Source organism: Mobula birostris, chromosome 29 (assembly GCF_030028105.1).
Source record: "Mobula birostris isolate sMobBir1 chromosome 29, sMobBir1.hap1, whole genome shotgun sequence".
Lineage (NCBI taxonomy): Eukaryota > Metazoa > Chordata > Chondrichthyes > Myliobatiformes > Myliobatidae > Mobula > Mobula birostris.
The window spans coordinates 35051000-35065057 of NC_092398.1; the positions used below are offsets into that span (position 1 = coordinate 35051000).

General features: G+C 51.9%; 1 protein-coding gene across 1 annotated transcript; it reads right to left on the bottom strand.

The window, feature by feature from the left end:
• Positions 1 to 453: 453 nt before the first annotated feature.
• atp6ap1a (ATPase H+ transporting accessory protein 1a) lies at positions 454 to 13172 on the bottom strand. The gene is made up of 10 exons (XM_072246399.1): positions 12961 to 13172; positions 10322 to 10448; positions 9023 to 9097; positions 8460 to 8653; positions 5481 to 5521; positions 4721 to 4806; positions 4190 to 4434; positions 3306 to 3356; positions 1720 to 1951; positions 454 to 1230 (listed from the first exon to the last, which is right to left on the bottom strand). The coding sequence occupies exons 1-10, from the start codon at positions 13155 to 13157 to the stop codon at positions 1021 to 1023; spliced, it is 1458 nt and encodes a 485-aa protein (XP_072102500.1). The 5' UTR covers positions 13158 to 13172; the 3' UTR covers positions 454 to 1020.
• Positions 13173 to 14058: the final 886 nt, after the last annotated feature.

The following is a 14058-nucleotide window of genomic DNA, read 5'->3' on the forward strand; positions in this document are numbered from 1 at the left end:
GAGATTCACTCTGTGTCTGACCCCGGGAGTGTGTGATGGGACAGTGTGGAGGGAGATTCACTCTGTGTCTGACCCCGGGTGTGTGTGATGGGACAGTGTGCAGGGAGCGTCACTCTGTATCTGACCCCGGGAGTGTGTGATGGGATGGTGTGGAGGGAGATTCACTCTGTATCTGACCCCAGGACTGCGTGATGGCACAGTGTGGAGGGAGCTTCACTCTGTGTCTGACCCCGGGAGTGTGTGATGGGACGGTGTGGAGGGAGATTCACTCTGTGTCTGACCCCAGGACTGCGTGATGGGACGGTGTGGAGGGAGATTCACTCTGTGTCTGACCCCGGGAGTGTGTGATGGGATGGTGTGGAGGGAGATTCACTTTGTGTCTGATCCTTCGACTGTTTGACCTTAGGACCATAAGCCTCATCGTTTAGCTCCAGTTTCCCACTGACCCAGCAGAATGGTTCATTCACGTTTATTGATTCACACGAAGTTTCAAAATCAGAATAAATTCACATTTAAGCACATTATCAACAATACAAGCTTGGTCGATCAGACAGACACTTGACGTGTAACAGGTGACAGGGGAGTTGGTGTGGCTTTTATCCATCACACACTCCCTTCGCAGAAACAATGGCAGCGTTGGGGGCTGATCAAAACACTCATGTTTTACCAAAATAATTATATACATCCATTAAATAATACCACAGTTAAATAGGAGCAAAATCCAGTGCACGTCCAGGGGGAAATCACTTAACATTGGGATGTCGTGAGGAGTTGAATTGGGAGAGAGGATTGTCACGAACTGCTCCGATGTCCCCATGTTCTGCCAGCTCGACATCCTAGCCCAAGCGAATGGGAGTGTGAACATTGGAAGCAGAGCAGACATCAGGCGGGGGAAGACAGAGCAGACACTCCGATAATCAATCCTTGCTCTGGATCATGTGGGAAATTTCAATGGAAGGTGAGGGGCTAAAGGATAGGCACCAAGGGGCAGAGATTTGTTACTTGTAAGAAAGGGGGTGGTCACTCAGTCTGGGGCACAGAGATGGAGGGGCCCTTAGGGTCATCAAAGCGGTCCATGGTCTTAAGGCTGGTCACCATGTGCAGGCCGTACGTCAAGATAGAAACCATCAGAAGGCTCGTGAGGAGACCCATCCAGACGGCCGGCGTAAAGAAACCAGAGCAGTCACTGGCGTAGGAGAATCGTAGGCCCTTCACCCCGAATGCCTGGATCTGCAAAGAGTGCAAGATATGGGTCAGCAGAGCAGCAAACACACACACTGTCTGAGAGCACAACTTATTAGTTCACTATCTATCCCATTCTCAAGGCTGCAATCTAATCCAGGGGTTCAGGGTGTATAGAATATTAGATCCTCAGGAATTGGTTACAAGCTGGGATCCAATCTAGGGGTTAAGGGATTTATATATATGGAATAAGAGATGCCCAAGTGGGGGTTACAGGCTGGGATCTAATCCAGTGGTTCTGGGGATTTTATATACAGAATAATAGATCCCATGTCGTGGATTACAGGCTGGGATCTGATCCAGAGGTTCAGGGGTCTACATACAGAATAACAGATCCTCAGGAGTGGGTTACGCGCTGGGATGGAAACCCAGGGAATTGGGGATTGGGATCAGGAGTAGCTGGGATCTTTAGGCGGGATCGGGGGGAGGTCTGTACACAAGTCCATCGCTCACAGAACAAGCATCCTCCGACTGTACCTGGAAATCGTAGATCTGAAGCCTCCAAGGCTGGGAGGTGGCAGTGGTGCGGAGGACGGAGCTGGAGGCCGGATCATTGGAGACGTAGCCGCAACGGTAGGAGTAGGCGGCTGGAGCGTAGACATCAGTGACGTTGAATGTGACGGCGTCCTTGTCGGAGGTGACCTCCACCTGGTCCAGGGTAAACCAGGGCTTGGCTGACACCCTGTATGACTGGTTGCTCATTTTAAAGCTGCAGGGAGTCAGAGCAGAATAACACTGTGGCCCATCATCACTCACAATAGTCCTGAGACGCTTTGTGGCAGCGAGACGTAATAATTATGATAAATTCAAATAAATACATTGAGCAAGAGGAATGAGGATGCCGCGTTCACTGATGGTTTAGAAATCCGATGGGGGTGAGAATACGCTGTAGTTAAAAAGTTTGAGGGTGTGCCTTCAGGTTCCTCGATTGCAATAATGTAAGAAGGGCAGGTCCTGGATGGTGAGGGTCCTCGTTGATGGATGCTACCTTCTTGAGGTGAGATGTTGAAGGGGTTGGGGGGGTGGTTTTCGGACCCTTGTGGGGAGGGGCTGCTCGGACATCTGCCTGGGTGGTCTGCCTGTGTTGCTTTCAGACTGACAATTTTGCAGAAGTTATGCTTTGTGAATTGGGTTCTGCTTTTCTGTCTTTGTCTTGTAAACTAGTTCTATAAATACTCTATGTTCAATATGACCTTGCAATCCTTGTTGCAGGACAGGATGTAGTAATTTAATTATTCTGTCTAAAAATGTGAAACTATGGTTGAAAAATGAGGAACTACATCGTGCACATTGTCTGAGTTTGATGGCTTTAACCTTTTAAGGTAACTAAGGGGTCTTTGTCTTAAAATACCACTGTTGCTGGGCATGTAACTATAGGGGTAGCTAAAAACTTGTTTCCTGCTACTTGACAAAAATGATGTAATAATTGTGTCTCTGTGCTTTGGGGGAGGGGGGAGAGAGAGAGAGAGACAGACAGAGAGAGAGAGAGACAGACAGACAGACAGAGAGAAGAGAAGAGAGACCACTTGTGTGTGCCTAGGTGCTCTCTCTCCAGTAGCAAGCTACTAATAAAAAGCTGTTGCTTATCTTCTGCAGTACTGTGTGTTCTTGCATCGGGTAATGGGTAATAATTAGAAGGTTTGACAATTATCGGGTAACGGGTAATAATTAGAAGTAAGGTTTAACAGAGGGACCTCACTTTGAAAATGTCCTTGATGATGAGGAGGCTGGTGCCCATGATGTCGAGTAAGGAAGGAGGCAGGGCTCTCCCCAAGAAAGAGGGGGTGGGAGGAGAGCGGGGGAGGGAGGAAGCAGTAAGGGATGGGAGGGTAAGGGAGGGGGAGGGGAACTGGAGGAACGGTGGAGAGAGATAGGTAGAGGGAGGGAGGGAGATAGATTGAGACAGAGGGTGTGATAGAGACGTGGAGGACGGGGCCCACAAACAGGACATGTGGTTGGGGTGAGATTGGGGTGTTCAAGAGATCGAGTTGCCGGGTCAGGGAGGAGCAGGAAGTGGAATTGCTGTCCAGGACGGACCCTGAAGACGTCACTCTGGTACTTACGTGATCTTCACTGCCCCGAGCTTCTCCACGTTGCTGTACTCGAGGACGAGTCTGCGGAGTCGGAGGTGGGGAACGGGAACAGAGCGTTAATGAGCAGCCCCACCACCATCATCCCCACTCAGCTCCAGGGAGACGATCGACCTCCCGCCTCGAGCCACTAGACGGCAGGTGGGGCAGCAGTCCATTTCCGAGGTGAGGGTGACCAATGCTTGGGGCATCATCAGAGATGGAGTGCTGCCTCCTCTCTAATCCTCGACCCGAAGCCCCAGCACCCTACCCATGCACAGTAGGATCCCATGGAGTACCAGCGAGGAGCAACTGAGGAAATGGGAGGGTGATGGGGTGGGAAGAGTGCACACACACACATACCCTCACCTCAGAAATGACTGACCCCTTCCTCTCCCCAATGCTCACCCCACGCTATCCCACCTCTGTCCCATCCACTCCCCACCCTCCCAAATGGTCTCTCCCCTGCTCCAACCCATCATACCCCTCCCCTATGGACACACACTGGGCAGTAGAACATTACCCTATCGCCCCCTCCTTCCCTGCATCCCCCCACCCCATCTCTCAGCGCCCGTGGAGCGGCGGATGGACATGGAGTCAGTGGTCCCAAACCCTCACCCCTCTCATCCCTCCTGTCCCCCCCTACCCATCTGTACAGCCTCAGCCTTGTCCTCTCTCCTCCCTCCACTCAGTCAGCGCGTGTGGTTGGCGCAGGAGGAGCTGCAAACGGTGGCCTGTCCCTCCTTACTCGCGGCTACTCAGTTGACTCCGGCAGGCGGGCACTGACGCGGTGGCCCCTCCCTCCCTCTTACTCGCGGCCACCCACACCCACTCGGCGTCCCCTCCCTCCTCCTCCTCCGCTTCCCGAGGCCACTCACTCGGCGCTGTGGTTGGCACAGGCGGAGCGTTGCACGGACACTATGGCGGTGCTCCCGAACGTGCGGTTGGTGAGGTCGACTTGCTGCTCACCCCGGGACAGCCACAGCTGAGACGCCCACAGCAGGATGCAGGGGGTCCCGCTCTGGTTGAAGGCCAGCGGGGCGTGAGCCCGCTCACCCTCGTCCTGCAGCCCCAGCAGGTGGCGGCCGGGCGCTGGAGCGGCAGGCAGCACAGCCCGGACAACCTGCGGAGAAACGGTGGGGGGGAATGGTGTGAGAACCCAGAGTAGCCAGACCCCATCCTCCCCACCAGCACACCGAGCTGTCTGGCCTCCTCCGCTCCACTCCCCACCCCCAGACTGTCTTCCCCCCTCTCACAGCACTTCCTGCCCTCACCAACTCTCTCTCCCCATAGCCCCATCTCTCTCCACACCCCCGCTCACATTCTTCCCCGTCGTCCCCTCTCCCCGCACACTCCTTATCCCCTCCACCCCACCCCTCCCTGCACGCCTCTCCCCTGCAACAGCTTACCCGGGAGGGCCTGGAGGCGGTGAGGATGGCAGTGAACGGGACCCCGTCCTCCTTCAGGACGTCCAGCACCTTCCCCACAATGTCGTCTGTGGGGTACAGCAATGGCAGTGTCACTCAGGGGCAGGGGGAAGAGAGGGGTGACAGTGGGACAGAGATAGCAGAGAGAGAGACTGACATGACGAAATTCCATCTTTGAACAGTCCAGCACAGAAACTGGCCCTTTGGCCCATCTGGTCCCTGCCAACCCACCGTGTACAGTATCCCATTCCAATCCCTCCCCCACCCAACCCCCAGGAAGGACAATTAACCCGCATGTCATTGGGTGCGGGGAGGGAAGCTCATGTGTGTCACAGGGAGCGTGCAAACTCCACGCTGACAGACAGCGTTAGATCAAATCCGGGGCGGTGATACCCTCCCCCCCCCACACCTGAAAGCACACACAAGGGAGGGAGAAAGAGGAAAGGTAACAGGGAAAGAGGGTGAAAATCAAACACAAGAAGTTCTGCAGATGCTGGAAATCCAGAGGCAGACAGACACACACACACAAAATGTCAGAGAACCGCGCGCACACACACACACACACACACACACACACACACACACAAAATGTCGGAGAACTGCATCAGGTCAGGCTGCATCCATGAAGGGGAATAAACGGTCGACGTTTCGGGCCTACGCTCTTCATCGGGACTAGAAAAGAAGGGGACAGAAGCCAGAGTAAGGTGGAAGGGAGGGGAGAAACACGAGGAAACAAACGTACCATTGGCAGCGAGGGCCTCCTTTGGACGTATCAAAATGGAGCTGAGAAGGATGAAAACAAAGTGGACAATTAGCAGGTACAGACACACCCTCAGGTTCAACCCAAATCACCACAGTAGCCCAAGTGCTTACCATTATTTTGCACACCTCTGTCAAATCTCTCCTCAAAATCCTATGTACTAGGAAATAAAGTCCTAACCTATTCATTCTTCCCTATAGCTCAGGTCCTCAAAGTCCTGGCCACATCCTTGTAAATCTTCTCTGCATCCTTTCAGTTCTGTTTACATCTTTCCTGTACTTAAGTAACCAAAACTACACACAAAACTCCAAACTACACCTCACCAACGTCTGACACGATTTCCACATTACATCCCAACTCCTGTACTCAGTACTATGATTTATGAAGGCCCATGTGCCAAAGGCTCTCTTTATGAACCTATCGACCTGTGACACCAATTTCAAGAAATTACAGATCTGTATTCTCGGATCCCTTTGTTCTACGGCTGTGCAAGACCCCCAAAGTGTACCAACTCACACTTGACTGCACCAAATACCTTCCGCCATCTACTACCACTCTCCAGCTTCTCCCACAAAACCAACGTCTAATCCAATCTACTACCTCATCTTAAATACCAAGCAACTAAACTTAGGCATGGATAAGGTGCCAGAGGATTGGAGGATGGCAAATGTGATTACGACAGAAACCAGAGCATAGATAGAGTGGATGGCAAGAGCTTTTTCCCCCCAGAGTGGAAATGGATAATGCTAAGGGGTATGATTTTATTCGAGCCCCACTGAGACAATACTTAACCCATACCAGAAGGATGTAGAGGGAAGGATCTAATTGAAAACACGAACACTGAAAAATATGGGGGTGGGGTGGGGTGGGTTTTTTGGTACCAAGCAAAGGAGATTCACAAGAATGATCCTGGGAATGAAAGGGTTAATGTATGATGCACATTTGATGGCTCTGGGCCTCTACTCACTGGGGTTTAGAAGAATGAGGGGGAATTGCATTGGATGTTGGAAGGCATAGATAGATGTGGAGAGGAGGTTCCCTACAGTGGGAGAGTCTAGGAGCAGAGGACAGATAGAGTGGATGTGGAGAGGATGTTTCCTGTAGTGGGGGAGTCCAGGACCAGAGGGCACAGATAGAGTGGATGTGGAGAGGATGTTTCCTATAGTGGGGGAGTCTAGGACCAGAGGACACAGATAGAGTGGATGTGGAGAGGATGTTTCCTATAGTGGGGGAGTCTAGGACCAGAGGGCACAGATAGAGTGGATGTGGAGAGGATGTTTCCTATAGTGGGGGAGTCTAGGACCAGAGGACACAGATAGAGTGGATGTGGAGAGGATGTTTCCTATAGTGGGGGAGTCTAGGACCAGAGGAGACAGACAGAGTGGATGTGGATAGGATGTTTCCTGTAGTGGGGGAGTCCAGGACCAGAGGGCACAGATAGAGTGGATGTGGAGAGGATGTTTCCTATAGTGGGGGAGTCTAGGACCAGAGGGCACAGATAGAGTGGATGTGGAGAGGACGTTTCCTATAGTGGGGGAGTCTAGGACCAGAGGGCACAGATAGAGTGGATGTGGAGAGGACGTTTCCTATAGTGGGGGAGTCCAGGACCAGAGGGCACAGATAGAGTGGATGTGGAGAGGATGTTTCCTATAGTGGGGGAGTCTAGGACCAGAGGGCACAGATAGAGTGGATGTGGAGAGGACGTTTCCTATAGTGGGGGAGTCCAGGACCAGAGGGCACAGATAGAGTGGATGTGGAGAGGATGTTTCCGATCATGGGAGAGTCTAGGACCAGAGGACACAGAGCAGATGTGGAGAGGATGTTTCCCATGGTGGGGGAGTCCAGGACCAGAGAATACAACTCAGAATAGGGGAATCTCCCTTCAGAACAGAGATGAGGAGGACTTTATTTATTTATTTATCTACTGAGGTACAACAGAGAGTAAACCCTTTGAGCAGTGCCGTCTAGCAATCCCCCAATTTAACACTTGCCTCATCACAGGACAATTTACAATGACCAATTAACCTACCAACTGGTGAGTCTTTTGGACTGTGGGAGGAAACTGGAGCACCCAGAGGAAACCCACGCGGTCATGGGGAGAAGGTACAGGCAGCAGTGGGAAAGGGGTGAATCTGTGGAATTCATGGCTACGGACGGCTGTGGAGGCCAAGTCCTTTGAAGCAGAGGTAGACGGGTTCGTAGAATCAGAACCAGGGTTGTACCACGGTACGTCATGAAATTTGTTGTTTTTAAGCAGAAAAATAAACACAAATAAAAGAGTGTACAAGAGAGAGAGTAAACACTGCAAGGAGTGAGAGTTTTCATGGACTTTCGAAATTTGACGGTGGAGGGAAAGCAGCTGTTCTTAAATTGTTGAGTGAGAGTCTTGAGGCTCCTGGGTACCTCCTCCCTTATGGTAGTAATCAGCAGAGGGCATGCCCTCGATTGATTGGTAAGGGGGGAGTTGCAAGAATGGGAGTTGGACTGATCGAATGACTGACAAGGGACGACGGGCAGAACTACTTAATATCTTACAGGAGCAGAGGAGGTGCTGCAGACGCTGGAATCCAGAGCAACACAAACAAAATGCTGGAGGAGCTCAGCAGGTCAGGCAGCATCTGCGGAGAGGAATAAACAGTCGTTGTTTCCAGCCGAGACCATTCATCAGGATGGGCAGGAAGGGGGAAAACAGTTGGGGGAGCGGGACAGGTACAAACTGGCTGGAAGGAATACAAGATATCAGCTCATCTGGCTTCCTTTCCAGTCCTGATGAGGGGCCTCAGTCCGAAACGTCGACTGTTTAAAGCTCTCCATATGTACTACCTGAGTACATCCAGCATTTGATGTGTTTCTCTTTCCGGAACAGTACCACTCGAGGGTCGAGCCCAACCCGCGAGGAATCCCAGCCCAGAGCAGCAACGTACCACTTCCACCCTCCCCTACGGGAAGCCCCACACTCACCCAGAGCTGTAGGGGAGGCGAACAGCAAGCAAAGAGGGGACACTGGCGTTGAGCCGGAGATCGCGGATGGTCAGTGGGTCCACGTAGAGCGGACCAGCCCCTACAGTGGCCTGCAGGAGAGGCAGCAGAGAGCTGGTGGCATGCCAGTCCACTGAAGGCAGGATGAGGGAGGAGGGTGAGGATTCCAGGGCCACCTGAAACCCAAAGAGCAACAGTCGGCGTTCAGTGATATTATACTCCAGTTAGACGGTGACGGACCCGTCCCCACCGGTACCGTACCCCAGTTAGACGGTGACGGACCCGTCCCCACCGGTACTGTACCCCAATTATACGGTGACGGACCCGTCCCCACCGGTACCGTACCCCAGTTATACGGTGACAGACCCGTCCCCACCGGTACCGTACCCCAGTTACACGGTGACGGACCCGTCCCCACCGGTACCGCACCCCAGTTATACGGTGACGGACCCGTCCCCACCGGTACCGTACCCCGGTGTTACACAGTGACAGACCCGTCCCCACTGGTACCGTACCCCAGTTTGGGGTGAACAATTGCCGATTACCTGCAGGCGGTGAAACGCGCTGTCCTGTTTGTTTCCGTAGACCCCTCCATATACGGTGAAATCGTCAACGCTAAGCTGCAGGGAGAGGCGGACAGAGGGTGAGGGCGGTGTTGCTGGCGGCTGGGAGAAGCTGGCCTTGAGCCTGGTGGGACGTGCTTTCAGGCTTTTGTAACTCCTGTCCGATGGGAGAGGGGAGAAGAGGAAATGCCTGGGGTGGGTGGGGTTTTGATGACGCTGGCCGCTTTACCAAGACAGCGGGAACGTAGACAGAGTTCAGAGTTCATAAAGGGGAAACAACAGGAATTCTGCAGACGCTGGAAATTCAAGCAACACACATCAAAGTCGCTGGTGAACGCAGCAGGCCAGGCAGCATCTCTAGGAAGAGGTACTGTCAACGTTTCAGGCCGAGACCCTTCGTCAGGGTCTACAAGGTGGTGGGACAGGACAGAGGGACCCTCAGTACACCTCAGCAAGAGGTAACCAGCTCTCTCGGGGGTGCAGTGGAGCAGGGAGGAAGGGAATCAGATCAGATTTACTGTCATTAACATATATCATGGAATTGGTTGTTTATGTTTGCAGTGGTGTTGGCGAATGGCCAAGTGGTTAAGGCGTCAGTCTAGTGATCTGAAGGTCGCTAGTTTGAGCCTCAGCTGAGGCAGCATGTTGTGTCCTTGAGCAAGGCACTTAACCACACATTGCTCTGCGACGACACCGGTGCCAAGCTGTATCGGCCCTAATGCCCTTCCCTTGGACATCGGTGGCATGGAGAGGGGAGACTTGCAGCATGGGCAACTGCCGGTCTTCCATACAACCTTGCCCAGGCCTGCGCCCTGGAAACCTCCCAAGGCGCGAATCCATGGTCTCACGAGACTAACGGATGCCTATAAAATGGTTGCAGTACAGTGCAAAATATGAAAGATACTATAAATTATGATAAACGTATATATAAAATAGTTCAATAAGTAATGCAGAAAGAGTGTAAAAATGGTGAGGTTGTTTTCATGGTCCGTCCAGAAATCGAACACCGAGGGGAAAAGCTATTCCTGAATCATTGTGTGTCATCAGGCTCCCGTACCTCCCTGATGGTAGCAATGAGAAGAGGGTGATGGGGTCCTTAGCAACGTATGCCATCTTTTTTTGAAGTGTCACCTCTTGAAGATTTCTTCGACGGTGAAGAGGGAGGAGTTGGTTGAACCTCTGAAGGGGAGTGGGGGGGCGGTGGGAGGTCGAGGTTTGGATCTGGGCACTGGTGTAGGAGAGACTCGCGAGCAGACCGGCCACCCGGCGAAGGGTCCTCACCTTTTCCTGAAGAAAGAGTATGATAGTCTTGGGGCCCATCCCCAGGGCCGGTCTCAGGTACGACACCAGCTGCTGCTCAGAGACAATGTGGCCTTCGTTAGGAGCAGCCTGGGAGTGCCACAGGGAGCTGAGGGGGAGGAGAGAGAGAGAGAGAGGGTGTCAAGTTTGTCAGCCACGGCCCTAGGCCTAGCACACGGAACCACAGAGAAGGTTGGGAATGGGCAAACCTGGAAGTCAGAGGTCTGTAGGCCATTGTGCGCGAGTTCGGGGCCAAGTACTGGAAGTCAAAGAGCCGGAAGCAGCCTGCCCTGGGGTCTGAGGCCCATCTGTGTACATCAGTGGGTGTGTGGGAAGGTGGGAAGGGGATGTGCCTTGCTGCTGCTAAACAGAGTGGACTTTGGAGTCAGATAAGGAAGGAAGGATCGAAGAGGCATTTAGACCAAGACAGGACGCCCAGTGCTCGGTCCGTGGAAGAACAAGTTCACCAACAACTCTACAGTCATACCACTCAGGGTCTTGAACTGTATTATGATCTTTTTTCCCTTTGTGACTGGGAGGAGAGGGGGTACAGCCTACATGTGTCACTGCACATTCTGACACCAACATAGTATGTCCATAATGCTCAGAACACCAGCAACAAAACGTCAAGACAAGGCCTGTTCTTCCCCTTTCCCACCCAGGCAGATAGTCCTCCAACTTCCCCCCATCGATTCTCAGACGGGTACACCCAAGGCTTCATTTTCCAATCGACCCCCAGTCTAGCTGACAATGGGAGCCCAAACTCCAGACACGTGCCGCATGACCCAGGCAGTATCCTGGTGAACTCTGCTGCACAATCTCCACGAGCTTTCAGACAACACACACAAAATGCTGGTGGAACGCAGCAGGCCAGGCATCTGTAAGAAGAGGTAGAGTTGACGTTTCAGGCCAAGGCCCTTCGTCAGGTTTAATATCACTGGCAGATATCGTGACATTTGTTATTTTGTGTGTGTGTGTGTGTGTGTGTGTGCATAATTATGTCACGAAGATGCCTAAGAATTTCACACTGTACTGTATTTGTCAATGTGCAGTGGAGAGCAAGTTTGGTGGGAGCAAAAGATGTTGGGAAGGGTGTGGGACGGGTGGCAGAGGAGGAGTGTTGGGGCGGGGGTGCCCCGGCTGCAGACCCACCCAGCCCTGAGACACCAGGCAAGGCAATTTGATTCCAAACAATTAGTTTATTGGTCATTACAGAATGTCTCTGTGATGCTTCCCACTCCCTCCCTTGGCCCCTTCCCTTTTTCCTAACCGTGACTCCCCTCTCCCTGCCCCTTCCCAGTCCACAACAGAGACTCATATCAGAATCAGGTTTATCATCACTCATTGTGTTATGAAATTTGTTTTTTTTTGTGTGGCAGCAGTACAGTGCAATACATAAAATTACTACAGTACTGTGCAAAAGTCTTAGGCACCCTAGATATTTACATAAGCCTAAGATTTTTGCACAGTACTCTATATATCAAATTAGTAGTATAAAAAGGGGGAAAAAAGTGAGGTAGTGTACAAGGGCTCATTGTCCATTCAGAAATCTGCTGGCAGAGGAAAAGAAGTTGTTCCTGAATTGATGGGTGTGTCTCTTCAGGCTCCTGTACCTCCTCCTGGATGGTAGCAATGAGAAGAGGGGACGTCCCAGATGGTGTCTGCGATACCAGGGAGGCTGGTGCCCATGATGGATCCAGGGTAACTGTGATTAGTATTCCTCACAATGGTCCAGATGACAGGTTGTGATGCAATACCTGATTATTTTAATCTAAGTGTTTGATTTTTAATTTTATCTTGCGTGTTTATGACTATATTGATTTATCTTTGAGCCTGCACCTTAATGTATGAAAGATGACATATGAAGTAAGTTATTTTTAAAATACAGCCCAAGCAAAGATGGAGTGCTGTTGCAAGAAAGTAGCATCCATCATCAGCTCCCCCCACCTCCCCAACACCCAGCTGGAAGATGATACAGGAGCCTCAAGACTCAGACCACCAGGTTCAGGAACAGTCACTATCCTTCTACCATCAGGCTCTTGAACCAGAGTGGATAACTTCACTCACCCCTTCACTGAAATGTTCCCACAACCTATGGCCTCACTTTCAAGGACTTAATCTCATGTTCTCAATATTGATTACTTATTTATTTACTCTATCTTCCTTTCTGTATTTCTGGGTTTGTTGTCATTTGCACATTGGTTGAATGCCCAAGTTGGTGCGCTCTTCCATCAAATGTTATGGCCATTAGCCCATAGTGGACCATTGAGCACGCCCGCAGGAAAACGAATCACAGGGGATATGGTGACATGGATGCATTTGGATAATAAATTTACTTCGAACTTTCCAAAGGTGAGAAAGAATTTCACATTCAGGCCTCTCTCACCACCCCAAGATGTCACTTCCAGAGAGCTGTGGACTTCCACCCCAGGTTCTCTCTGCACATCAGCGCTGCTCGGAGACCTGCATTCGACCTCCCAAAGTACACAGACGTTCCGGGTAAACGCCGTCTGCCATCTTCCTGCCGAAGAATCTGACAACCGTAGGAAGACGGGATCCCGGCGCGGAGCGGAGCGGGGCCCCCGGCGTCCCCAGCCGCCGCACTTCCCTGCCCCACTCACCCGTCCGTGGACCATGCCAACACCGGGACCTGGTCGGTACCCCGACCGCCGCTCAGCGCCGAACCCAGGGCAAGCCCCAGCAACCAGACCGCCGCCGCCATCACCGCCCGAGGTCGCCTGACTGCCTTCCCGAAGCCTGCGCAATGCGCTTGCGCAACTCCCCTAACATCCCGCCCTCTTGTAGCAATCACCGGCATTCTCTTTGTTCATTGGCAGAGGTTTCAAAGCTCGAAATCTATTGGGCAGAACGCCTATCACTCATTTCGAGTTCCGCCCTCGTCTGACGGGAGGGCGTGACGATAATGCAATTCAGATGTCAATCATTCCTAGACCGGCCCTTGGCGTGACGTTACAGGCAGCTTTTACTTCTGATTGTAGGACTCCGCATCCCTCTCCTGTCAGTCACCACCGGGTCCCGCCTCTTCCGCTGTGCTGCGCTCTCTTGTCCCGAAGGAGCTGGCTCTTTGAAGTTGCGCAGAGAGTGAGGAGGCTGCAGAGTTTCTAACGGGATGCAATGCTGAAGATTGGTCGGACCACAGCTGGAGTGTGATGACCAGTTTCAAACAAAGGATCATGTGCCGACATTGTAGAGGACCCAGAGAAAGTTCACGATAACACGTGACTTATGCTCCTTACGTAAACATGAAAAAGGAATTGCCAACATTATAACTGTCTTTCTCACTGTTTTAACGGTCTTTCTTTGTTTACTACCTTTTTTCACCAATTCATAATTTTAAAACAATCTCATTTTGTGAAATGTTTTCAACTTTAAAACGCCAAATCCAAAACAATGGGGGTAAGGCTAGACTACCTGCCCACTCCGGCAAAGGAGAGAGGATTTGCCGTGAGCTATCAGATAGTACCTCCAGATTCCTGATGGAAACGTCAAAACAGCCGAGCTGCGCGACACCTTAGACACCCCCTGTCACAAGTTGAGCGCTGGTGGCGGACCCAAATGCAAGACACAGGCACTGAAGTACTGGGAACTGGACTAGGACTCAGACTAGTGGCTGGGACAGGAACACAGACTTGGGCTAGGACTTGGCTAGGAAAGCGGGACCAGGACAAGGAACAGGGAACTAGGAGCCTGGGCTTGGA